We start from the raw sequence: 24,946 nt of genomic DNA, 5'->3' as shown, positions 1-24,946 counted from the left end.
TGTTGCTAGCGTAACATTCTTCGTGCTACTGGAGCATCACCTGGATATCCCACGGATCAGCGTTTTATTGGCGTCGCCTAGCGATCAAAAATTAGATTTGATAATGTGTAGCAGAATAATTAGGCCATGTTTTGCGAAATATAACTACACACCTAAAAACCTCAAGAAAAATTGCCTGCTTTCTAGCTGCGTTTAGCTTTTCGATGCCTGTTAATTGCTACATTAAAGGCTAATTAAAGCCCAGATGGGTCTGTGTGCACGATTCCAAGGTTACAATAGATATCGTTTCCTATAGGGGATTGTGATCGTACAAGTGGGCCTTGAATCATTGGTTCACACAGCTGGTTGAAACACAACCAAAACGAGGGTGTGCATTTACACTGGAAACATGAATTTATACATACGCACTACGGATACAAGTGGCAAGTTCATGGGCACACACGTCACTATTGAATTAACCTCAAATCACAAAGAAAATACAAAAGAGAGTGTGCTGTCACTTTGAAACGTCTTAACCGAGGACTGGCTTGTGTTTTGTGCACTAGGATGCCGCCAGCCCCATTCTCCTTTCTCCGTCTCCGGTCAAGTGCGTGCACCCCTGCCTTCCCCTCCTCACCAAAAGAATATTTCTGGCTAGACCCCTGCTGCTGCCGACCTATGGGGGTATCTCCTGATCGAGATAGCCAAGGAGAGAACGACCGCCGTTGTTGACGAAGCGACTCGGCGACTTCGCTAGTCTTTACCTCCACTGAAGAAAACCGTCATTGACTGCTGCTTGGTACGGCCACGTGGCGACTGCGGCGTTGTGTATTGTGTAAACGCACTGAGCCATAAGTGCTCAGGTATAACCTATTGCTGGGCTAGCTGGTTCATATTTACAGGTTTAACTAGCGCACACCACGCGACAACAGAAGGCAGGCAGGCAAATCAGCGCTGGTCCTGTGTCTGTCTTCTCTTTTCCCACTTGCTAATCCTGCAAGTATCCTAGCTGAGCCACTGTCGGCGCGTGTCGGCTTTGTGACCGGTTTCTTGGGTACCGATCAAACGAGTGCGCTGATCGGCGTCGTCGGTGCTAGAGACCGCCACAAGCATTAGGATGACTTTAGTTCATCGCTACATAGCGGTCTGCTTGTTTTCGTGTCCGACCCTACCAGAGCAGGGCTGGCGTCGGGATGTTCGCGTCGGACTCGCTTATTTCCAGCCCTTGCCCTGGTGTCACAAATACTCTGGGGCTGGCAGTTGCTTCTTGGCGCTCCGTCGTTCAGGTCATGCTGCCCAGTCGTGGCTTGATCTGGTCGCTGTGGCGACGAGTGTTCTCCCTCTCGGGACCATCGGCGCTCACCGTGCGAGCGTCGTCCGATGACGTGATTCGGGGCTGGGATCCACGGCTCGCGTCACCCGAAATTCTTTACCCAGACCGGTTGTCCCGGCTACAGCTCAGCGAGAGGGGGCCGGTCAACTGGAATGTGTGGGGCGAGAGGCCCCGGCGGTCCACTGCGTTGTCCAGTCTGCAACGGAGCTCGTAGCCCATTCAGAGTTTCGCTTATGTACTGCCCCCGGCCTGTGGCGTCTTTCGGTACCTGTGCAGAATCCTTGCCAAGCGTGTTTTCAACGAAACATGGACATTCTTCAATAAATCTTGAAGAGTTCGCACGGCGCGTTACGCGACCCCGTTCGACTGCGGACGATACGGTACTGTCCGGAGATGTGCGATGTTATTCAGCTTCGTAAACTCCTGAAATTCAGCACTTGTAAATTGCGGGCCATCATCAGACACAAGCGTCCGGGGCAAACAGAACCTGGCGAACAAGGTGCACAGGGCTTCTATGGTGGCGTGCGTTGTGAAGCTTTTCAAGAGTACTACTTCGATCCATTTACTATGTGAATCCGCAACAATCATTAGCACTTGTCCATCGATCAGCCCCGCAAAGTCGATATGCAGCCTCGACCAACGCTCGCCCGTTTCTGGCCATGTAACCGGAGATTTCTTCGGGACATTAGCGCAGCTTGTAGCAACTGGGACAGGACTTAACCATGTTCTCAATCTCGTTATCTATCCGGTGATACCACAGCAGGGAGCGGCCTAGCCGCTTCATTGAGCAAATACCCTGACGAGTATCATGCAGCAGGCGTAACATTGCCGCTCTAGCTCTTTTGGGCACGATTATGCGATGGACCCAGTATAGAAGCCCATGACTCCGAATTATCTCAGCCTTCCCGTTCAAGTACAGCCGCAAATGGACGTCCTCGGACCCCAAGTTTCTTGGCCACCCCGCACCCATTTTTAAACCTTTGCTAAATCCTCATCGTGCGACGTGAGAGCGGTCAGGTGCTTCGCGGACATAACACCGTCCAACGGTAGCTGATTGTAAGCCTCACGCAAGCCTGTAGTGGTGAAAGCCTGACCGCCGTTCAACGTTGCCAGGATATCTTCCACACGTGGCAAAGGATATTGCTAAGTGTGACACGCTTCATTTACAGCAAGTTTAATGTTGCCGCACAGGCAAATGCGGCCATTACGCAGCGTAACTGAGAGCCTTGTTCTCCACCACACTTTTTACCCTACCCAATATCCCGGCAAATGTCCTTTCTGTGGAGGACACCTAGACCTCTACCATTCTACGTGGGAATGCTACAAACCACCCGGCCTTCCTGCAATACTCAACGCCTCCCGATGCCAGTGGGAAGCCGCTCTTTCCAGCACAGCCTTGGACGACCAGCGATACCCGATTGACCGGGCCAGCCGGAAAGCAGCAGCTAATGGGGCTCTGAACTGAGGGCTCCACCCTCTGGCACTTCATTACCAAAGAGCAAATAAAGTTTTCTACTACTACTTCCCTACAAGCACCACCGATTTGACCCACCTATAGAATGAGGAACGGGGCAGTAATGCCCGCGGCCGAAAGGCGTTCAAGTTCAGCGTCTACCCTTGGACGAAATGTGTACGGAACTTCGCGTGCTTTCCAGAACTTCGGTACCACCTTGTCCCGCATCTCAGAGTGACCTAGGCCTGGCGCGAACACATCAGCGAATTATGTTACCAAATGCTTTACGCTGACATCGTCAGTCCCAAAGAAAGGCATTCGCTCACTTGTGTTCACGTTCATGACTGGCGCCTCGAGCCTGTTGAACGCCTGGATCGGGTAAGGTTAATTGGTGCCAGAGCATCTGAGGACTTTCAGGCATCCGTCCGTCGACCGGTTTCCGCGCGAAGCCTTGCGATTGTGCTGTTCACGCACGGCAAGATTACTCAGGAAGCAAGTCAGTTTCAATGGCGAACCACGCAGCGTGGGCCACAGTTTTGTTTTGCTCATAGATGAGCCATGTGATGACCGACACCGGTGACCCTGTATCGACCTGCACGTGCACTGGAACACCCGCACAATTCAATGTACCAACGTGGCTGACACGACTGCCCGCTGCCTCCAGCGCGAATATACATTCCGTGCCCTTCTCCGGAGATGATAGGCTTGAAGCATGTAGCCGAACGAACCGGCAATCCTCTGGTCTGTGCCCTTTCGTTCCGCAGCGGGTGCGCGAAATAATCCGTGGCCGATTCCTTGAGCGACAAGACTGATTTCCCATCGCATATACGCACGCTTCCCTCAGCAGCGTGGCCATCTGCTGTTGCGCGCTCGCTTCTGCTATTTCGGCTGATATCACTACTGCTTCACTCTTCGTCAGCTCCGGCTTCGCAATCAACTGCCGACGCACTCCTGCGCTTTGCAGTCCTGAGACGGTGCGATCTCGTAGCATTCTATCCATCGTTGCGCTAAAGATGCACGTGTCCGCTATCTGGCGAATGGCAACTATGAAATCTTTAACAGGTTCGCCTGGCAGCCGGTCGCGTGTAAAAAACTTGATATGCGATAAGACTGCGATATCTCGTTTTGTTACGGGGAGAAGTGCTGCTGCAACAAAGCTACCACTTGGACGTATGCTAGTTCGTTCATCTTCTATGGCGCGCATCGGCCACTAAGTACGCCCACGGTGTGGGTCTTCAGCGCTGCAACCAACAAGGAGTTCTTGTCGTTTGTGACGTCAATGCCTTCAAAGAAGGCCTCCAGTCGAACTTGGTAAGCTGGCCACTTGTCGCTCGTTTCGTCAAACTGCGGCGGGCTGGCATGTCCTCCCATGGTGGCGAAGGCAGTGGCATACTGAGAGGGCGGCCCGTTGTCATCACCGTCGAACAACGTTTGTTGCTCTGATGCGTAATATAGGCGTTGTGCGAGACGGTTGAGAGGGAGGGTGGGAAGGAGGAACAGTGCATGGCGATAATCGCTTCCGTACGCTGGCGTGACGTCACACAGATATAGCACTGACGACCTCGATTAAAACGCTAAGCATTCGTGTCCCTTGCCTTACTGCAATGCCTTACCTTACTGGCAATGTTTTAGATAGATCTCGAATATTTCAAATCAACTGTGCGCAAAACACAAAATTAATGCAAAAGTACGATGGACTTCACCCCCGCGGCCGTATTAAACATGAAACATGAAGTTACGTAGAGGATCAGGCTTGCATGAGAAAAATGAAGGTAAAACTTTCATATTGTCACAGGGATTTACGAGTACACGTGGAAGAAACGAAACTGTATACTACAATATTTACGCGCTGCTGCTACCACAGAATGGCTGACAGCATCTCAAGCCGCATGTCCCGACTTCTTTGTCTTCGCGGAGCGGAGCGGTCCCCTAAGGGCATGCTCATACTCGATTCCTCTTAACAATATTTTTGAATTTCCTCCCGGTAGCCCAGCGCCGCTACGTCAGTGTGACGTCAAGCATTTCAAACTTTTGTATTTGGGCCAATGCGGCTTAGCAAAAGTTCTTGAAATTTGCTATGTTCAGTCTTTGGCTCATTTAGAGTACCATATGTAGCCCATCTTTATCGATAACGACTATGCCTAGTGGCCGCCGTCAAAAATCCATGACGCCATGGCGTGCTGGTGCAGGAACTTGAAGGCGGAGTCGCCACCTGTCTTTCGTTTTTGCTACTTTTCCTGGCTTGCCAATCAGGCCTCCTCTTATGGCTAAGCGCAACTTTTTCGCTACTGTACAACTTAGGCAATTTAAGATACTGCAGAACCTTTTTCTTTTTTTTTTTCTTAACTGGCCCTTTCACGGCTCAACCACGATCATTCGCTCCATCTGGAGATTCCTATGCAAGCAAATTGCTTGTCTGGTGCTAGTGCTGTATTTGCGCTTTTAATGGGCAATGCTTCATAACATGCTATGTGATGGGAGAAACTTTTTAACATTATTAATACCAGGATGTGAACATTGTTTCCTGGTAATCGTGAGAGCAGCTGTTCATTGTTCGAAAAATATTCGATTCGATTCACTTCCGGTTCTATTCAATTCGGTTCGGTCTCAACTATTACATTTCGCAAAACCCTACAAACGTTGAGAAACAGCTTTTTTCTAGGGCCAACAAGTTTCTGTTAATTCACACCTTGCCGTGTTCGACAAAACTAAAGCGCTTCAAGGACGCAGAACTTTTTGTTAGTGCAATGTATGGCATACTGAAAGTATCTCGGAATTAACTACTTTTCTCTTTCTTTCTTTTGTAATCTACTCGGGTACTTTTTGAATTTGGGTAAGTGAATTATTGCCTACAATTCAATACCTTAGATATAGTTTCTTTAAATATTTTGCACATCTTCAAAAGCGTTGCTTCTTCCGTTCGGTCGACACGAGTGGCAGCCCAGGAGGCCCAGCATAACTCATCCCATGAGAGGGAATATAAAAGAACACTAAAAAAGGAACAGTAAATCAGCTTAGAGTGATAATATATTCTTTCAAATGTCTATTTAGGTAATTTCTAGGAAAAAGGTTGCTTAGTAAAGCAAATTATGCGGCCGAGCTAAAACCTGCATCTTCGAGCTCGGTGGAAGCACAATGCCGTAGCCACTAAGCTACTGTGGTGGGTCACAGCTTCAATGTAAACAAGCATAAATATCTTGTAGTTATTCATGCTATACCCTACTTCAGGTGATTCACATAGTCATTTAAGAAAAACATGTAATGCACATCACATATACATGTTAGAGGGGTCCGAAAACCTTCCAAACTAATCATAGAATGGCCTTACTATTAAAGGACGTCATCTAACGAATTTAATGCCGCAGTATTTTTCAAACTTGCAAATATAAGTGGAGTTATTGAACTGATACGTGGCATGCTTTCTCTATTCATCTCTGCTAGCATTCTGGGCGCTACACAGCGGAGAAGCCAAGAGGGCAAAGCCCCGGCTAAAAGTTGAATGACATGGCAGCGAAAGAGCTTGTCGTGGCACCTTGTGGTGGCCACAGTGGACTGTGCTACGCCGCAAGCCACTGCTATCTCGGAGGCCACATGCAGCTGACGCACCTATGCACATTGCAACAATAAAATGACTTTTCTGTCTTTTTGAGGACATAGACATGATATATTATTTAACTCGAAATTAGCGATTATCTACAACCGAAAATGCTCTTGCAAGACAAATTCAGCAAATAGCATTGGTGTGTCTAGCTGCTTTCGATGACGCTGCACGAAAGCATTGCAAAAGCGAGAGCAAGCGATTTATGGCTATTTTTGATGCAAGACTGTAAATTCCCTGCTGCAATAAGTGCAGTAACATTTGGTTCACATGTTCACAGCAGCCTCTACAACAGATCGGTATAATTTCTATATTCAAAAAGTGTTTCAGGGCCTCTTTAACATGAAATACTGATATGGTACAGTTTTAAAAGTGCATTACGAGAATATATGAATCCAGATTTGGAAAGGAGGGTGACATCTGAATGGAGAATTCGCTTTAAAATATTCCTTTAATTCGAAACTTCAGCACACATAACTGCCAATATTTGCACCTTGCAAACTGAACACATTATATAAACATTCTGTAAAATTGGCATTCTAGAGGAGTATACAGCAATTTTCATTTGCTACAATCATTCACAATGTTGACAGAAACAGGTTAACTGTTGTTGCTGGCCGTTACACATCCAGCAAAAAGGTGCTGTTTGTACAACCAAGTAACACCACCTAGCTCAACACTGATATATGCCTTAAACAGATTTCAACCCTCTTTCTATAGTAAAGATAGCTGCCCCATCACAAGGCACTCAAGTCAATATTGCAACAAGCTGAGCATGCCAGTGAGATTACAGCTTTCATATCACTTAGCTCAAGTGGACAGAGACACATTACAGTTTCAAGTGTAGCAGACAATAGGCTCAAACCTTAACAGCAACAAAAACAAAAGGTACTTTACAGGCATTAAAAAAAATGCACTGTGCATGTTGATCTGACTTAATCAACAGATGCTTCTAAATTTGCCAATATTACAAGCATAAAAAAAGTAGGCAGGAATTGCATGTAGACATACTGTCTCACCGTCTTGATGTGACACACAGAACACCTGTCAATGTCACCTGTGAACAGCCATTGGCATCATTGGATTCCAATTTCCGTGATCTGAATTTTACACAGGTTCTACATTCAACAATCAGTTCAGCAAAATGTGGCGTTAGTAGTAAAGTGTGTCAAAATGTTGAATTGCCTATATTTCGGCATATTTTGGGAGTATACGTTGGGGTATGAATTTTTCACTTTCTGTAACCCCATATGTATATTGCTACCTGCGAGAAAGAAAAGAACTGTGGTAAATAAGCTTTCTTTTACACGAATGACTTTGAGAACACATTTCGTGCAAACATAAACAGGAACTCAACTTCAGAAGAGCACAAGTGCCACCGCAGTGACTAGTATGTGGACGGTCGTTGCAAGAAATGTGCAAAAATGTTATGCATTGTTAAGCACTGAATAGCCTGATCTGAGCTGCAAAGTGAAAGAATCAAAGCAACTCATGCCATAAGTCGGGCACACTCAGAAGCGTGGAGTCAGATTCCATGGACAGCAGAGCCTGACTGAAGAACAGCGGCAATACAAAACAGTGACTGACAGATACAACAAATGGGCAATTCAATCTGAAGCTGTCTTAACCCTCCGAGGGGCAAAAAATTCCATTTTTTTATGCGGCGACACGAAAACAATGGCACGCATTTGATGCTAGCTAAATCTTCACGAATCGAACGTCAGATAAAGAAATTGTTTTATGCCAAGCCAAACAACATAGTGTTGCCCTCAGCAACATTGTAAACTTTATCTGTACTATGTCAACAAATAAGAGAATGAAACATTACACTTGGTTTCATACTTAGCAGGACACACTGCAGAAGCAATGCAAGTACAGCACAGTGATAGAAGCCTTACTATGCACGTTACACAGCTCAGTTGCTTATTTTTTAGATGTGACACTTTCTATCAATAATGACATCATATATTAAAACTACAACTTGCAGAAGTAAAGTTACGCTGAATCGCGTATTATTTGTACATCTCTGTGCTTCCAGCTTGTGGCATACTACTATGTTTTAGTAACCAGCGTAGGTGGTGCGCTGTAGCTGTGGGTAGTACCAATGTGCCACTCTGCTTGTTTGGTGGAGAATATATTCAGATCTACGACAACTTCCATATAACAATTGTGTTATATTTTGTGACGAAAGCGAGAGACCTAACCCTGTAATACAAAAACACCATTCTACATCAAGGAAAACTGGAACAACTTGTTAGCTTTATTTCTTACAATGCCAAGCACATTTGCACAAAAAAGCAATGAAGTGTTACCTAATTGATTTTTAACCTAACTAGTATAGTAAATAATTCATGATTAGTCGATTTGCTGAACTATCCAGAGGTGGGAACTTCACTGCAGCACATTAAAAACATAACTGTATGCTTTGCATTAAGCTTCCTGTGCAGGAATAAGCATTTTGAGGCATAAAAAACTCTGCATAGCACTTGTGCTATATTGGTCATTACAGGGCTAATGTTAGCTTGAATTACATGATGCATATCTATCTATCTCTCTTGCATATATAACGCACTACGTTTCAGTCACTAATGCAAGCGGTGGAAAAAGTCTCTCTAGCCTCGGTAGTGTTTCCTGCTATGTATGAAATGGAATATACACTAACTTAAAGAAGTAAACCCTTTTCGACCGAATAAGTGATTTTAAAACTTAAAACTAAACAATTATACCTTCTTAAATGCCTACAGCTCAATCTTTTCTTTGTGGCTTAGACTAAATGTGCCAATACGTAGTACTGTATATTGTTTGTGGAAGCTTTTTGTTGGACACTGATTTGAAACAATATTGGAGATGAGTCTTATTGCTTACAATTTATGTTGTGGCTTAAACTAAGCAATCAGACAGACAGACAAAACTTCAACAGCCAACCTGATCTTGCTTTCTCAGTAGTTTGCCCAATTTTTGTACTGCTAGCATGAAGCCAGGCAATGCCTTAACTACTTAGCAAATTAAAATTTCTTTACTCACACAAACCCTGCTCCTAAGTAAGAAACAATGTTGAGCAATACAGAGACAATGCAAGGTGATCAGCCCAGCTATTCTCACCAGCCCTGAACCAACATTGTAGCAAAATTTTGTGGGCCTTTTGTTTCTAATTGTGACTGTGACAAAATACAAGCCTGAAGGCGCCCTCAGTTCTCAAAGCTTTGTAGCCCCACTGTTCATCATGTGAGAAAAATTGCAAGCATTGTTAACATGGGCAAGGAAGGCCGCGATGGATAAAAACAGGCCTGGACGGCAGTCTGCTCTCTGACGTTCCGCGGCAAAGGAAACTGCTGCCTAAACTAGTGTGACATGGTTGGCCATACATTTAGAGCATCTTTAACACTACCAGACAACTTTCTCTGTGTTGATTCAACATTGGCACTTATATGTGCCCACTTACATGCACCAAGAAGCAGAGGTTTGCTGATTTGTGCATGAGACAAATCACTCACTAGCTGTCACCATGAACACACTGCTATCCTGAGCACATGTACATACCCGGGCTGCAAACTCTTAAAACATATCACCGCCTGAAAATGAAACGCAAGAGCCCCTTGATGACATGTTATTATGCACAACGATAACAAGCGACTGTGTTCCAGACAGCTTCAATTGCAGGCTTCTGCACCTTTATAATCTGTACAAAGCACCAAAACATCCCAGTATATATATCAACGTGGAAGCAAAATGTAGGCAAAGCTCGTTCACAGGTTGCTCTGCTCACATAAAAGTTCGCTAACGAAGCTTAATATTTAAAGCTCACCCAAAGTTCTTCCGAAAACAAGCTAATAATGTATGTTAACAGTATCTACAATGCAGCTATAGGCAGCCTGAAAAGTAATGATGCCATCTACGCAAGTTCATTGTACAATAACAACTCTCGCACACATCAAAATCTCACTGACCTACAATTCGTTGGAAAAACTAATTCCCCGAAAAAAAGCAGGTCAACACTACAGTGACCAAAATGAAAATGGAAAGAAAAAAACGACAAAATTCGTTGTGCGCACACATCTGACTCTCTATACAACTGTAGAGGGTTTGGTGAGTGCCCCGCAAAATATTTTACTAAGCTCAACACTGCTCAACGTGGAACAGCTGACCTAGCACACATTTAAAATTACTTTCAGACTAAAAAACTGTGCGCAAGCTGAAGAAAAAAAAACAAGAACAAGAACAACTACTAAAAACTTCAAAAGACCTTGGAGCTTTCTCCTGCGCTGCAATGTGTAATGATCCAGGAAAAAACACCTGTAGTGCTGAGAACAATGTTGATACAGACCTATTTGAATGCAAGAAACGACATGCTACGAGTGTTTGCTTACAAAACACCACTGTGTCACTCACATTCTCTGCACTTAACCCCTGTATTATGAGACCACACTACAGCACTAACCCTTGTGGCCTTAATTCTCAAACAGCCTGCACAGGGACCATTGCATCTGTTCCAGATGCTCGAAGAAACGAGTCGCAGCAAGTCCACAGTCTTGAATAATTCTACACCCACAACGTCGCCCTTCAGAACGTTTCACTGGGGTCGCACTCTGTGCTCGTGTGGCCGAACATTTCACAGATGTCACAGTAGGGTCGACTCGAGCGTCTGGGAGAGCCATGGCGGCTGTGGGTTGCCATCTCCTCATCCATGCTGCACTGGATGGGGCAGTCAGCCGTGTCGTGCACATCGAAACGGTCACAGATGTCGCAGAACAGGCGTGGTGGCACGGGGGCCTTGATGCCATTGCTGGAAGTGGGAAAAGTTGCCTTTTTTTTCTTTTCTCTCTCTTTTTTTTTCCATCCTCGCAATAGCAATAAGAACATCACGCTCTGGTTTCACAGCCTAATAAAGGATGCATGAACGGTATGAATGAACACTACAAATCTTTTCATATAATCAGAAGTTCAGCTTGATAGAAGTGAACTGCATCTCTGAGAAACAAAACAAACAATATCTTGGAACTGCGCTACCTACCAAGGAATTCAGCTAATGGCAAAACTTCCTATGAAGTCTGCTACGCATCAGCATCTCAGGGTGTCTACCCAGTTGACATTTCCAAATTCCCTGAGTTTTCCAGGTTTTTCCTGAGTGCTTTTGCAAAATTCCCTGAGTGATGCAGAACTATGTTTTATGTCAAGACGCGCTGAAACCATATCGCCCTATGCTGTCACTCTCTAGTAAGCATATGAAAAAAAAATTTAAAGAAAACCAACTGAATCCAATTTGAATACTAAGGAGTAGTGTTTATGTTATTCAAAAAAAATACAAGGGAGGGGTTATTAAAATGCACAGCAAATAAAATGTCTTCGAAAAAATTTTCAAATTGAGTCGGACATGCTCTAGTACAAATAAAAAGGAGATGCATACAGAAGCAAATATTTTCGAATATGAGCTATTTCTATGAACTGATATCATGCTCAGTGTCATGCAATTGTCCTGGCATACTCTCAGCTCGCGCAAGACGCCTCAGTGTTGTGTTTCACTGCTTTAAAGAGTTTATATTGGTTTGGATGAGGGACACCTGCATCTCAGCATCAGCCAACAATTTGTTTTTTGAGCGCAGGCTCCTTCAAAGAAGTGGTCGCATACTTAATTCCCCGTTCATTCCTCAGAGCGTCGATCCTTTCTGTTCTCGTCCTCCTATCGCCGCGCGTTCGCCCCACGGACCATTTGAAGAATACTCTTGGTCAATTTACAGACAACGTCCAATTTTCCGGACCCCCTAGGGGCCGCGAAAACTTCCGAAAAATCAGGCAGTCCGAAAAAATAAATTCATGTCTTTTACTGCCCGTAAGGGCTAAAATCGACACATGTACGTCTGAAAAAGCCCTGAATGCCTGTCAGTGCACTTATTAGGCATATCGGTGCTCCTACTGTGACAGGTGAGGGCGGGTGCACACGTGTAAAATTAAGGAATACATACAGTGTCCCACGACAATTGCCCCTTCCTACGCTTGTTACGCTTCACCGCGTTACATTACTGTAATGAGGCGAAGCAGACTTTCGGGAAAGAGCATTATGCAATGCGTTATGCTTTCCGAGCTTCGAAGACAAAATTATTGCTGTCAGCGGAGAAATGAAGAAACACGGCACCGAATGACAAGAAGCTTAACAGCGAACGTCGAAGCAGCTAGGCCTAGCGTTGCCGCAGTGGTGGCTACGGCTGCCAGCGGATCTGCGTGCGAGAGCACCGGTAATTCAAGGCGGCGAGGTAATCAAAATAGCAGCGGTGGTGGTTTTCATTAATGCCGTCTCGGACCTGCGATCACGCAAAACGTTAGAAAATCGGACGGCGAAGAGTTCTTGCGTCTGAATTTTCAGACGTTATGATACATTGACTCTTTGGCGTACGTGGTAGTGCCGCGAAGCTGTCCGAGTTATCGGGAATCCGGAAAGTCGGTCGTTGACTGTACACTGGCAACTCCTCCAGCCGACGACGATTCGTTACGAGTCCTGTCTGTTTCTCGAGCCAGCATTACCGCGACTTTTGACCCTCTAAAGAAATTACATCTAATTTTCCCTGATAGAAGCACAAATTCCCTGAGTTTTCCCTGAGTTTCAAAATCCCTGAGAATTCCCGGTTTTCCCGGTTTTCCCAGTTGGTAGACACCCTGCAGCTGTAGCATTCCTCCAGCTCCACTTAAATTTTGAGCCGTTCCGAAGCCATCTTTTCAATTTATTTGTTTGCTTGTATTTGTTTATATTATGCACTCATTAATTTATTATTTTAAATTGAGGAAGTGAACTCCCAAGGCACGAACTGCTAAACCCACATCAGCACCACCACCACCACCATCATCAACTAAATATAATAGGTAGCATCACTTCGTCTCGCTTTGCGCACATTACCACGAAAGAGAAGAAATACAAACACATTAGATTAACTTACAGGTTAATGTCGATGTCGTCGAGGGTAGGCCCTGCTTCTAGAACCTCAATGCGCCTCTTGAGATCATCATTCTTTCGTTGCATGTCCACAATTATAGAGTTGAGGAAGTCCACCTAAACGATAACATGTTTAACGTGGCTGACATACTATGGCACTTATATTTGAGTGGTTCTAATCTAAAGAAGTTACAGTGGCGTTTCAGTGCATGAACGTAGAGGTTACAGGGAAGCGTATGGGTACCATTCCTATACAGGGTGGGTTTTTTTTTATTAAGGTGCACACATTTTTTTAGACATTGCTTATGGCAGATAGCACAATTTTAACCATTGATCTAAATTGCTTGATGACGTGGCCATTACTTCTACGAGAAATCAAAATGTTCAATGAACTAATTAACACAATTATATTATTTAATATTTAATTACTTTACACCACATAGTTCAATCCACAAATTATAGCCGCTGAGTTCGCACAGCGTATTCACTTGGAATGAATTCTCTGGACAGCACCAGTTTTGAGACACTAATTTTCAATGTGTCCATCGAAATGCACTGGTGCTCCAGTTACTTTTGCGCTTCAATGCATAAAACAGCAGTTTCTTTAAAAAAGTGACTGAAACACCAATGCATTCCATCAGACACTGAAAATATCTCAAAACTGGTGCTGTCCAGAGAATTCATTCCAAGCACAAACTCAGCAGCTATAATTCGTAGATTGAAATGAAAATGTGAAATTGGCACACTTTAGCTATGAACAGCAGTCAATTAAATTATAAGTGGCAGCTCAGCCATGTCTCGCTTGTTCTTCTCATCTACATTGTTGGGTGGCTTTGTTCTTGCAGAATGCACTTAATTAGATACCCAGTTTCCTACCTTTATTCATCATATGCCTTCAAACATAGCTGAAATATGCCTTACCTGCATCTGAAGACTGTCTCTCTCTTCCTTCAGGGCTAGGTCACCACCTGGAAAACAAGATAGGGAATCGCATGCATCTGTAGAGGTGGCACTCAAAGCAGCCATCACACAAGAAGAACAGGGGGGGGCAAAGACAGGCTACCTCGCTTTGCAAACTCTTCACAGCCGCTCAAGAAGCGACAAACCGCAAATGTGTTAAGCATTTGTGCAAGCCATGGTTGAGCATGCCCCTAACTATGAGCAGAAACATGGAATATGAGTGGCAATTGGACCCTACAATTTTGCAGTTGCAAGCAGTCTCTGCAGTACTTTCAAGGTTGCCACAAAATGCATACATAACTACATTGCCTGCCACACTTCTTCCCACATGCAAGAAGAATAAGAGGGACACAGGAGCTCAGTCTTTTGCCAGTTGGAAACCATACACAGTAGAATCCCGTTAATTCGACACCGGCTAATTCACTTTTTCGGTTAATTCGATCTTGACCGAAGGTCCCAAGTGGGGCTCAGGCATTCCTATGGGTCCAAACTTTCGTTATTTTGATCAGAAAATTGGCCTTTGCCGGATAATTTGAACTTGACTAGTCAGCAAGCACACGCCTGACCCCTATGGTGACCCCAATAGCAACCCCTTTAGTGATGTGGAGTTCTCACCAGTGCTCTTGGGACAAAGGGACGACAACACAGTAGTGCAAACAATCACAAGGGCATTTATTGCACCTTTCATAGATTAATGCCTGCTAGCCGAGTTGCTATCCACAAAACGTGCCGATGGGCGCACGACAAATCGTGAAAGTCCGACCCACCGCGACCAGATAACGAGCAAATATGTTTGCCCCACGCTGGACACCAACGCCTGGTCGTTCGCGCGTACGGTCATGCGAACGGTGGCACGTTCGAACAAGGCCTCGCAAGACGGTCTCGCAGAAGCATGAATCGGCGCACACGCGGGACATCCCCGCCCCTTGCCAAATCCAAGCCAAAGAGGAAGTGCCTTCTCCTTTCCCCGCCCAAGTAACCCCACCGTTAGGTGGCGTTAGCACAGCCACACTCGGGCCATCTCTCGCAATGGACTTCAACGACACCAACTGCCGCGGGCACGAGGCCACGCGGCGAAGCCGGATCATAGGAGACAGGAGCTATGTGGGGAAACAACATATCAGGGGACGCGTGAGAGTCGCGCATCACCACAAGCGGCAGCGTCCATCTCAGCGAAGTTTAGTGGACAGTGAATGCATTGAACACCTGAAATCTCCCGTCAAAAGCACACATTTTTGGCCTGCCCTAGGAAGAGTTTGAAGCAATGCCTATACATCACAATGTATGATTACAGCAGGCACATACTGAGGGGGAAGGAGCCCCCTCCCCTTCCCACGCCACCACTCCTCACACACATTCCTTAAGCACCACCAAATTAATGCTGAGACTTGACAGCTATATGGCGGTCAACATTCGGCTGCCTTTATCACTCCTTTTGGATGGCGGTAGTTATCGACACCTCCTGGGGTATGAAGGCCAGTTTTCTCATCAATTCAGTGCTCACGCAATTAACTCGAGGCGTGTTCAGTTGTCAGCATCAATTCAACAGTCACGCGCATCGCTGTTGCTTCGTTAGCTCAACCTTCTTTGTTTAGACTGATCCAGAGACCAGGAAAGGAATTCGGTTTGTGGTCAGCTGGTTTGTATGCTCGTGGAACGAGTTGTGGCAGGAGAAAATGTCAGCTGCGTTTAACTTTTCCTTTTGCTTCATGATTTTCATGAGTAACGGCTCACTGCGATGCTGGCAGATCTTCGGAACCATATGCACGCAATATGGGTTAAGTAAGGTGGAAAATAAATTAATGTGAGACAGCGACCATCATCAAACCCTGCAATAACCCTTAAACCCATAAGCAATATGATTCTCGCCCATTACCTCGTCTGGTTTTTCCCTAATTGTACAGCACTTTTCATGCAAAATTAGCAACTGGAAATAAGGGTTGCAAGGAGTTGAGAAATTAAGCGATCTACTAAGGGAGAGAGCCAAGGCAACAACCAAACAGGAAGGAAAAGCAAAAATTAGCAAATTTAGCCATTGTTTATGAAAATATTTATGGATCAACATCTTTTTATTTAAAAAGGAAGTAGAGAAAATGCTGCTGGAAGTGGAGAACAATTCCGTGCTTTTGAATGACGCTTCTACAGTTATCAGTCTGATGTAGCCACTTCTGTAATATGCTTAAGTGGGTGTTTTTCTAACCTTCCGCAGTGGGCGCAGTACATCTAGAACCGCAGCGTCCTGCGCAGTTGTACGGGACTGGTGGCCATGCATCGTTACACAACTTCCCAAATACCAATAGGAGTCGGTTGTGGCGCTTCCAATCACATCCAAAAGAACTGTGAGTGTTCTGCACATATATTTATTTCTCTATAATTATTCCAGAGATAATTCAAGAAACATTACTATAGTCAGATACAACTTAAGCCTGCAGTGAAGCCCCACCCATGCCCTCATGACCACCAGCCTCTGTTCCTCCGCAAGGCTGCAAATAATTTGTACTTCAAACTTTTCCTGTTACCCAAATAAGGGGGTAACCACAAAAATAAAATTATTTGAGCATAATTTTATACGTTTTCCCTCGCCAATTATAGTGGAATGGTGAAAGCCTAATTCTTTACTGAACTGAAATAAAATGCTTGCTTCGCTGCAACTATTTATTGCCAAGTTTCATTTAAGTTGGCAGTGAAGTTTCACTGTTCAGCAGTGAAATTAACTGTACCACCAACTTTTGAAGAGTGAAATGCTCAGACTCCACACACTTTGTCCGTGTCTGCTTGCACACCTCAATGCTTCCGTTGACGAAAAAAAAAATTTTAATTATGGGGTTTTACATGCCAAAACCACTTTTTGATTACAAGGCACACCATAGTGGAGGACTCCGGAAATTTCAACCACCTGGGGTTCTTTAACATGCACTTAAACCTAAGTACATTGGTGTTTCCGCATTTCGCCTCCATCGAAATGCGGCCGCCGTGGTTGGGATTCGATCCTGCGACCTCGTGCTCAGCAGCCCAACACCATAGCCACTGAGCAACCACGGCGGGTGCTTCCGTCGATGAAAAGACTCTTCAAGAACAGCAGACACTCCGGAGGTATCAAGTACGATGCCATATTGTAAAGGCATATTGACGATGGTTTCGTTCGCTTCTGTGATTGGCTGGCTGAGTAACAAAACCCTGCACGGTCCCGTATGCCTTGGCTGCCAATGGCTGTCTTCTTAAGTTGTAATCTACAATAGTAATTTTTATTTTACACTTTCACTTGTTTACCTGTTCTTGGCAGTGTTCTTCCTGCACAAGTCCATTTGACATGGTTCCTTGTTTGCCAAGTAAGGGAGAGGTGTATCTCGCGCCTGTGAGATACACCTTATTTCATGTCTCTTTTGCGGGTTTACACATCTTTAAGGTGAATGGTGGGCGTTATTCACATTCGTACTAGTAAAGATACCCCCCCCCTCATTTGCATAAAGAAGTTTCCTTGAGTTGGGCACCTCCCCCCCTCACCCCCCACCTGAAAAAACATCCTGGTTATGTGCCTGGACTACAGTATTTACCCAATTCTCACATGCACCTTTTCAAGAAAATTGGGCCTAAGATACCTGCGCAGTGCAATCGGAAAGGAAACCACGGCATTTTACACACTTTACCACATAACACAGTATGTTGCAGCGAAGCTGACATTAAAACCCCGTGTGTCAAAGCTGAATTTAGGAAACCAGCCGCCAATGTACAACCGATGCTATAAGACCCTCATCCATTTTTTTGTTGCTAAAACATCGGGTTCACTTTAGATTTGTACTTTGTTTAGGAACTGTAATGTCATTTATAAGTTTTCTACTTTGGGCACATAGAAAGTGGGCACGTGCTTGATTTAGGGGTGTGTTAGAAGTGGACAATTACTACCAGATGAATAAGAGGTGTGCATTGCCGGTTTTTATGTATCTTGCTTAATTCGACCAATCGGATAATTTGATTCCTTTCGTCAGTCCCGCCAGGGTTGAATTAATGGAAGTTGACTATGTGATGCAAACAGACAGTGAAGCCAGAGAGAATGTAGGGAAAATTATTATGTTTAATTGAAATGCAGAAATAATAAGGAAAACGAAACTGAAAGTGGGCTATGAAACTGAAAGTGGACTAGAAAAAACAGCTTGCCGTGGGTGCTAGTCAAACCTACACCTGTCACATAACGTGGGCGGAGCTTTGCCAATTGGACACTCACAACAGCCATCCTTCTATCCACTTCCATGGGTATTCATGTATGTGCACAAGATTAGCACTGGGATTCTTTGCCAGCGCTGCTCCTGGCCATGGGAAAGGATCCCAAACATCCTTTTAAGTGCAGGCATCACATAGTACATGAGCTTATGAGTTGGACAAAATATACATATATGTAGTCACACCAAATACTTAAAGAGCCTGCCCCAAAGGTAATGATGAGTGTGCTCGAGTCTACGTAGATGAAATCCAATGCTGGTTATAGCAATTCTACGTGCCATGTTAAAGTATACTTAGCTTCATTGCTGCTATACTCATACACACTTTGCACTTTGATAGCACTTGGAAAAGTGCAATGCCGATTGACTTCCATGAGGATCAAAAACGACAATGCAACAGATTTGCAAAAAGAAGAAATGATCTTGCTTGTTTAACTAATTCCACACCAGTGCAACTATACAGTTTCAGACTAGCTGCATTGGCAGATATGCTGCAAACACTCAAACACAAGAAGCACCTGCTGGAAGTCTAATGCAGATAATGGGTGTGAATCATCATAGTAATGAGTAGATCCTCTGATAATGGTGTCAAATAACCAAGGTGCATGTAAATTTCACAATAAAGTCTTTTTGCCAAATTATTTAGGTGTTCCAAAAAGAAAAAGAAAGCAGGTAAGAGGAAGGTTTAAACACGGGAGACTTATGTCATTGACTGATTCCTTAGTTTCAACGTTTGATAGTAGTACCTGGGTAACAAAACCTGCCGTAGTATGTCATTCCGACTACCTGGGTTCTTAAGTGTGCACCTAAATCTATCTATGCAGGTGCATTTGCAACTCGCCCTTACTGCAACGCTGCTGCCTCAGCTGGTGATCTGACTTGTCATCAAACCTTGTGTTTAGCAATAGAACGCTACAGCAATAACGGCTGGTTCCTTCTTGTCCTCACCTCCGCCTTCCGTTGAATGTGCAGGGCTGACATTGGTGGCTGCTGCAGAATTAGAGGCCTTGCCGTTAACAGCTGCAGCTGAAGCAGTTGCTGCAGCAGCCTTCAGCTCTGCCACCTTAGCCTCGAGCTGGTGCTTCTCGTCCTGCACTTTCTGCAGCAGCTCTCGGAGGGACCTGTTGCGCTCCAGCTCAGACTCCAGTTGGGAAACCTATGCACGTAAAGAAGACAATGCAGCTGTGAATGTTTCAATAATAAATAACTGGCCCAGTGAAAGAAGGTTAGCTAGCCGGGAAAGACTCCCCTGCATCATATAGCTCTCTAGCACAACAAAGGCACATATCACAGCTAGGGGTATGAATGAAAATTGTTGCAGAAACTATCAAAGATGATTGTCAGAGTAAGTGAAGCTTGTACCATTCTTAACCACACTGTGCCCGTCTCTGTTCTTTCGTTTCTTGTCTACTTGAAGCGTTGTCATTAACTGCGGCTGTTGCACGGCTGCATCTCACAGTCCAGCACAGTTATGACAGGGACACACGCACGGCTGAGTGTGAACTTAGTTATAAATTTGTGTCTCACTTCTGTTGTGTACAGTGGTACTATTACACAACACGCAACATCAGGTGTCTGCTTTCTGCCACCGACTGTGCATGGCTGTCCACTCCTGTCCTTCCCTGCTCCCCTTACCACCTGCTCTCATTATACCCTGCTCTGCAGTGGCAGATGATAGCTTGCACTTTTCTCTGCACAACATCCTCTCCTCATGTACATCTCTTCCTTATCCATTCTTCACCAAGGCACCTACCGTACTTACACGATTGTAAGTTGACTCAAATGTAAGTCGACCCCCCACCCCCTTTCTCATGTGTGACAGAGGAAAAAAAATAATGGGCATACCCGCAGGCGCATTCCATAACGAATAGCTGGCATGGTCACTGGACTACTCGTCTTCACTTGTGCCATCATCCTCACTAGTGCTGCAATCCTCATTGCTGCTACAGTCTCGCAGCACATTGTCGTCCAGCAAAATTCCGCATTTGCATACGAAAGTCCACGCCAAAAGCACCCAACCACACACAGCCGTCAGGGAGGCACTTTTGACATGTCCGGTTGGCGTAAGTTCACGGTCTTCTGCCGCCAGGCACTTGTACTCACAACGGAGCAGGCCCTTAAAAAGCAAAGATCCAGGCTTGTCTCGTGACCACGTCGTACGTCACTGACAGGGACCGATCACACAGTTCAGCGACATACGCCGCGAGCTTGGCCTCCAGCTTCGGAAAACGTCCCGACTTCGGCCCGCGGAAACCTCTTCACTTGCCGTCACATGTGAAAATTTTGCTTCACTGCAGTCGCCACTCTAGCACCACCCATTGAGAAACATCAAACTTACGGCTTGCTGCGCAGTTATTTGTTTCTTCAGTGCAAAGGATGGCAGCCCTCTTGAACGCTGCTGTGAACGAGCACCAAATGTTTAGTGGACTCGGAGCACTCATGACTAAAGCCCCTTAAACTTCGTAAAGTGGCACCATGCTTTGAAGAATGCCGCCTCCTCCTCGTGCGCTCTGGCCGAGGCCGACGCTACATTGTTATTGGCCTAATTCCATCACATGGGCTGTCGTGCCGGCTTCATTTGTTTACAGTCGTGCTTCAGCACCATTTACACGATTACACATTTTCAGATATTCAAATTTTTAAATATAGGTCGACTTACAATCGTGTAAATACGATACTCTCCACCTCTTTGTCTCTTCAGTCCAACCACTGCAGCATCAGAGCCAATCAGATTCCACAAAAGAAACCTTTGCTTTAAAAGAATGTCAGACTTTTCCAAGAGTGTATGACCAGCGTATTGAATGTGTGCATTACATGAATTTAGACACTGCACTTTAGCCAGCCATCTGTCAAAAGTGCCTTGGGGCTATTGCTAATCTATTCTGTGCTATTGCTATATTTATGGCTATATCTAATGTCTATGCTATTGATAATAGGGCTACCTCTACTCAACATCACATAATGTCAGTAAAATGCTTGAGAAATTCACTGGGCCTCTCTGGTTTGTGCAATGGCTAGTGCAATATGAAGGTGCTTCTCCCAAGTATATCTTTTTTTCATTAAAAAATTACAGCGTTACCTGCATTCCATGCAACACTGCTTCCTCAGTTCCCAGTTGTTCAAGCTGTCAAAACAGACATGGCTTTCCAGTTTCACGTTATCATTATAAGTTTTTATTATTATTATTATTATTATCCTCGAGCAAAACTATAAGCTCCACCTTGGTATACAGTTAACTCACAAGAGGTACAATGATTGCAATCTTATTTAAAGCAACTTCAGAAGACACAGGACACTTCCAGGTTGCTGCCAGTTGGTCAACTGCAACACCATGTATGGCCCACTGTGATTCCCACCACAACTGCCATGATGATGCACCACACAGCAGACAACGAATAGAGCTCACTAGCAACATGGCTTCTCAGATGGTGCGTGCACTCCAAAGGTGCATGTTGGCCATGAGAGCGCTACCTTGTCAACGGAAAAGGTTGTTTATTTTCAGGCACCACCTCAGAGCCCATAATGTGCCTCAGCCTCTGTTCACTGCCTGCCTTGTGGTGGCACGCAGAGCAAATTATACGGGAGGAACACACCTCTTGTGCCATTTGGCTGAACTTGCGCTGGTCCTCCTCTGCCCTGCCCTTGGCCTGCTCCAGCATGGTCCGCAACTCTTCCCTGGCCTGGGAAAGTTGCTGCTCCCTGGGCGGGGGGTTGCGAATGCATGCGCTCACACCGCAGCCAGTAGCCACACACAGCCACATCAAAATAGCAGCGGCAGAAGCAGCAGCCACAACAGCAGTGACATATTGCACTGGAGCCCACTGCTGCATGAGCGTGCACCCAGGTAATAGTTAACAGCAAGTATCAGTGCTATAAGAATCCAACCAAACATTAAGGATCATCATCATAATCACGCTACTTATGTCCAGTGCAGAATGAAGGCCGCTTCGAGCAATGTCCAATTATCCATGTCCTGTGCAATTCTATTCCACTGATACCTAATCCACTGCTATCCTGAATGGCAGTTTGAAGTATTCCTGAATATATGCATTTGAGACTCATTATAGCAAAGTAACATCTGACACAAAATATATTCACTACAGCCAATATTGATTTTAAGCATGTATTCGTTACATGCCAATACTGGCAAGAAAAATTTACGTTTACTTCATTATATCAGATAATTCATTATTTCTGTGTTCACTATATTAAGCCTCAGCTGTACCACTAAATTCCAGCCTGGTGTAACATGCATTACCATTTATGGAATACACAGAAATGAGCAGCCGAGCAGCAGTTCTAGTGAGATTGAGCTCAACTGAAGCATCTAGAACTATTATTGCAACCGTCAGTCATGTTCTCCTTAGCTATTGCTTTACAGGTATTGGCAGGAGCAGAACGTTCGTAAACATATATGTTGGTTATTCTTTTTCTTTCTTTTCACAGGACCGTTCGTGCAATACAAGAGCATCTTTACTATGCGGTGTGGTCAAACGTAGTGGTACAAGACAAGTGCGGCATACCACAAGTATTAATAATCTATAAGTATAAGTTTTGCAGACAGACGAAAGCTTTCTTTAGGCACATGCATGACCATTATATGCTAACAAGCAGTAATTTACATGTTTGCTTGTAGTGTAGGATGCACGTCACTGATACTTTTGGCAGATGGTCACTCCTTACTATAAGCTGCATCTTTACTTCACAACAAACAATCAGTGCTACCAGTATTTCAGCATGCTTCATACCTGCGGGGCTATTCTGTAAGTGTCCACCTAGTGGAGGTGTCCCTTTCGTCTGCTGCTGAAGTGCTGATTGGCTGGGGGCACCTGCCTCCTTCCGACATGTACCCTAGCCCAGCCAATCGGAATGCCAGCAGCAGACAAAATGGGCGTGTCCACTAGGTGGACACTCGCAGAATACCTCCCTGCCCCCTCCCTCATCTCTTCCTCCATAATAATAGAGGGAGAAAGAGGCTTTTGCCAATGTGCACATCGCTAGAATCTGAAGATGCTCATTATGTTAACCAATACAAAACTTTTAATTTGCCAGCAGACCCTTGAGCGCTCACCTTGCAGTACTTGTGTCGCTGTCCTTGGCGCACCACAAGTATTGCTTTTATAGGCACATCGATGATTTCCCATACAGGTTTTGTACAGCATTTTCTATATTAAACATGATGCCCATCATCGGGAAAAGCTGCAGCAACTACATGGCTGCCGTAGCCGTGCTGCTCAGAACTCAACACTTAACGAGCAGCCATTCTCCCAGAATGCCAAATCCATTTAGCGTGGGGATTTGCATATATTCAAAATTTTGATTATGAATCAAATGGTCCTTCTCATACATTCCATATTCAATCTAAGAATCCTATTTCACAAATTTTTTTTTTATGTTCACTATGGCCTAATACTACAGAATAACTATAGTTACTGGAGGCTTCAAGGAGAAGCACTTTTTTAATTAATTAATTAATTAATGCGTGTTGTTTAGCAGTGCAAGGAAGCACCTTATTAAGTGACAGCTGCATGCTTGCCTTTTCTGGTCTCAACAATCAGCCTAATTCATCTGGGAATATTAAGCCATTCTTGTAAATGATGCTGCTCTACGAGTCTTTGCTGCCTTACATATGCATCAGTTACTGTGAAAGCATGTAGCTTTCTTAAAATATATTGCGATTGTGGTTGCATTAGCCTTGCGTTGCCTACAGGTTTGCAACTCCCACGTATTAAGACAATGTCAGTGTATATCACCATATTTCACCACTGAAGTGTTATGTGGTGTTCTACTGCTGTAGACTGCTCTGCCAAGTTACATAAACAGGCACTTTAAGCCTTCAATTAAAGCAAGCTGAGGTGTTCTATTATGACACTTTGATACAGTAAGCTACCTATACTAATACTATACGGTGAACTGAACTACATGTGGATGTGACACTGTATGATGACTGTTTGGTTAGTGATACTGTCATGTGGTCATAGAGCTTGCAATCTTCTTTCACTTCTTCCTCATTTATAAGCTGTCTACTTTGCCCAGACTTTCAGCAGTGAATGGCAGTTATGTTCTCAAGGACATAAACGAAAGCACAATTCTAGCTACCGTATAGGCTCATATAAGGGCCACACCCTTGTAAGGGCCAGGCCCCCAACTGGGCAGTCCAAAATTATGGGGGGGAAAATTTCAAATGGAGAAGCCATCGCATTCGGTGCTCCTATGCCGCGTGCGTGCATTGGTGAATTTTCAGATGCTGTGAGCTTCCTCGTGCCGCTACTAGATGCCTAGAGCAAGGGTGCGCACAAGATTTGGGGTGCGCACAAGTCGCAGGCTGCACCGGCACCATTTAGATTCGATCCCGTGCAAGGGCCGCACCTTACCAAAATTGTGAAAATGAAGTGCCGGCCCTTTCACGAGTCTATACAGTACTCGCTTTCCAGTTTATCCTCTCTTTACAATGCTTAAAAGTGGGGTAAAATTCAGCATTTAA

General features: G+C 44.9%; 1 protein-coding gene and 1 long non-coding RNA gene across 7 annotated transcripts in view; one reads left to right on the top strand and one right to left on the bottom strand.

Annotated features, from left to right (window-relative positions):
* The first annotated feature begins 3,937 nt into the window (after nucleotides 1-3,937).
* On the top strand, nucleotides 3,938-6,414 carry LOC135910727 (uncharacterized). The gene is made up of 2 exons (XR_010567121.1): nucleotides 3,938-4,076; nucleotides 6,207-6,414. It is a non-coding gene; the product is annotated as an uncharacterized lncRNA (long non-coding RNA).
* Nucleotides 6,415-6,795: 381 nt separating this feature from the next.
* LOC135910729 (CAP-Gly domain-containing linker protein 1-like) overlaps nucleotides 6,796-24,946 on the bottom strand; it is a 155,104-nt gene continuing 136,953 nt past the window's right edge. For all 6 annotated transcript variants that reach the window (XM_065442778.2, XM_065442779.2, XM_065442777.2 and 3 more), the window contains 5 exons: nucleotides 22,056-22,161; nucleotides 19,411-19,618; nucleotides 14,207-14,253; nucleotides 13,290-13,402; nucleotides 6,796-11,146 (listed from right to left, as the gene is read on the bottom strand). In XM_065442778.2, the coding sequence (XP_065298850.1) occupies nucleotides 10,924-11,146; nucleotides 13,290-13,402; nucleotides 14,207-14,253; nucleotides 19,411-19,618; nucleotides 22,056-22,161 (697 nt within the window). In that variant the 3' untranslated portion in view covers nucleotides 6,796-10,923. The remainder of the gene's footprint in view (nucleotides 11,147-13,289; nucleotides 13,403-14,206; nucleotides 14,254-19,410; nucleotides 19,619-22,055; nucleotides 22,162-24,946) is intronic.

Source organism: Dermacentor albipictus, chromosome 2 (assembly GCF_038994185.2).
Source record: "Dermacentor albipictus isolate Rhodes 1998 colony chromosome 2, USDA_Dalb.pri_finalv2, whole genome shotgun sequence".
Lineage (NCBI taxonomy): Eukaryota > Metazoa > Arthropoda > Arachnida > Ixodida > Ixodidae > Dermacentor > Dermacentor albipictus.
Note: the sequence above shows the minus strand (reverse complement) of the source record. Positions and strands in the feature narration are given on the sequence as shown.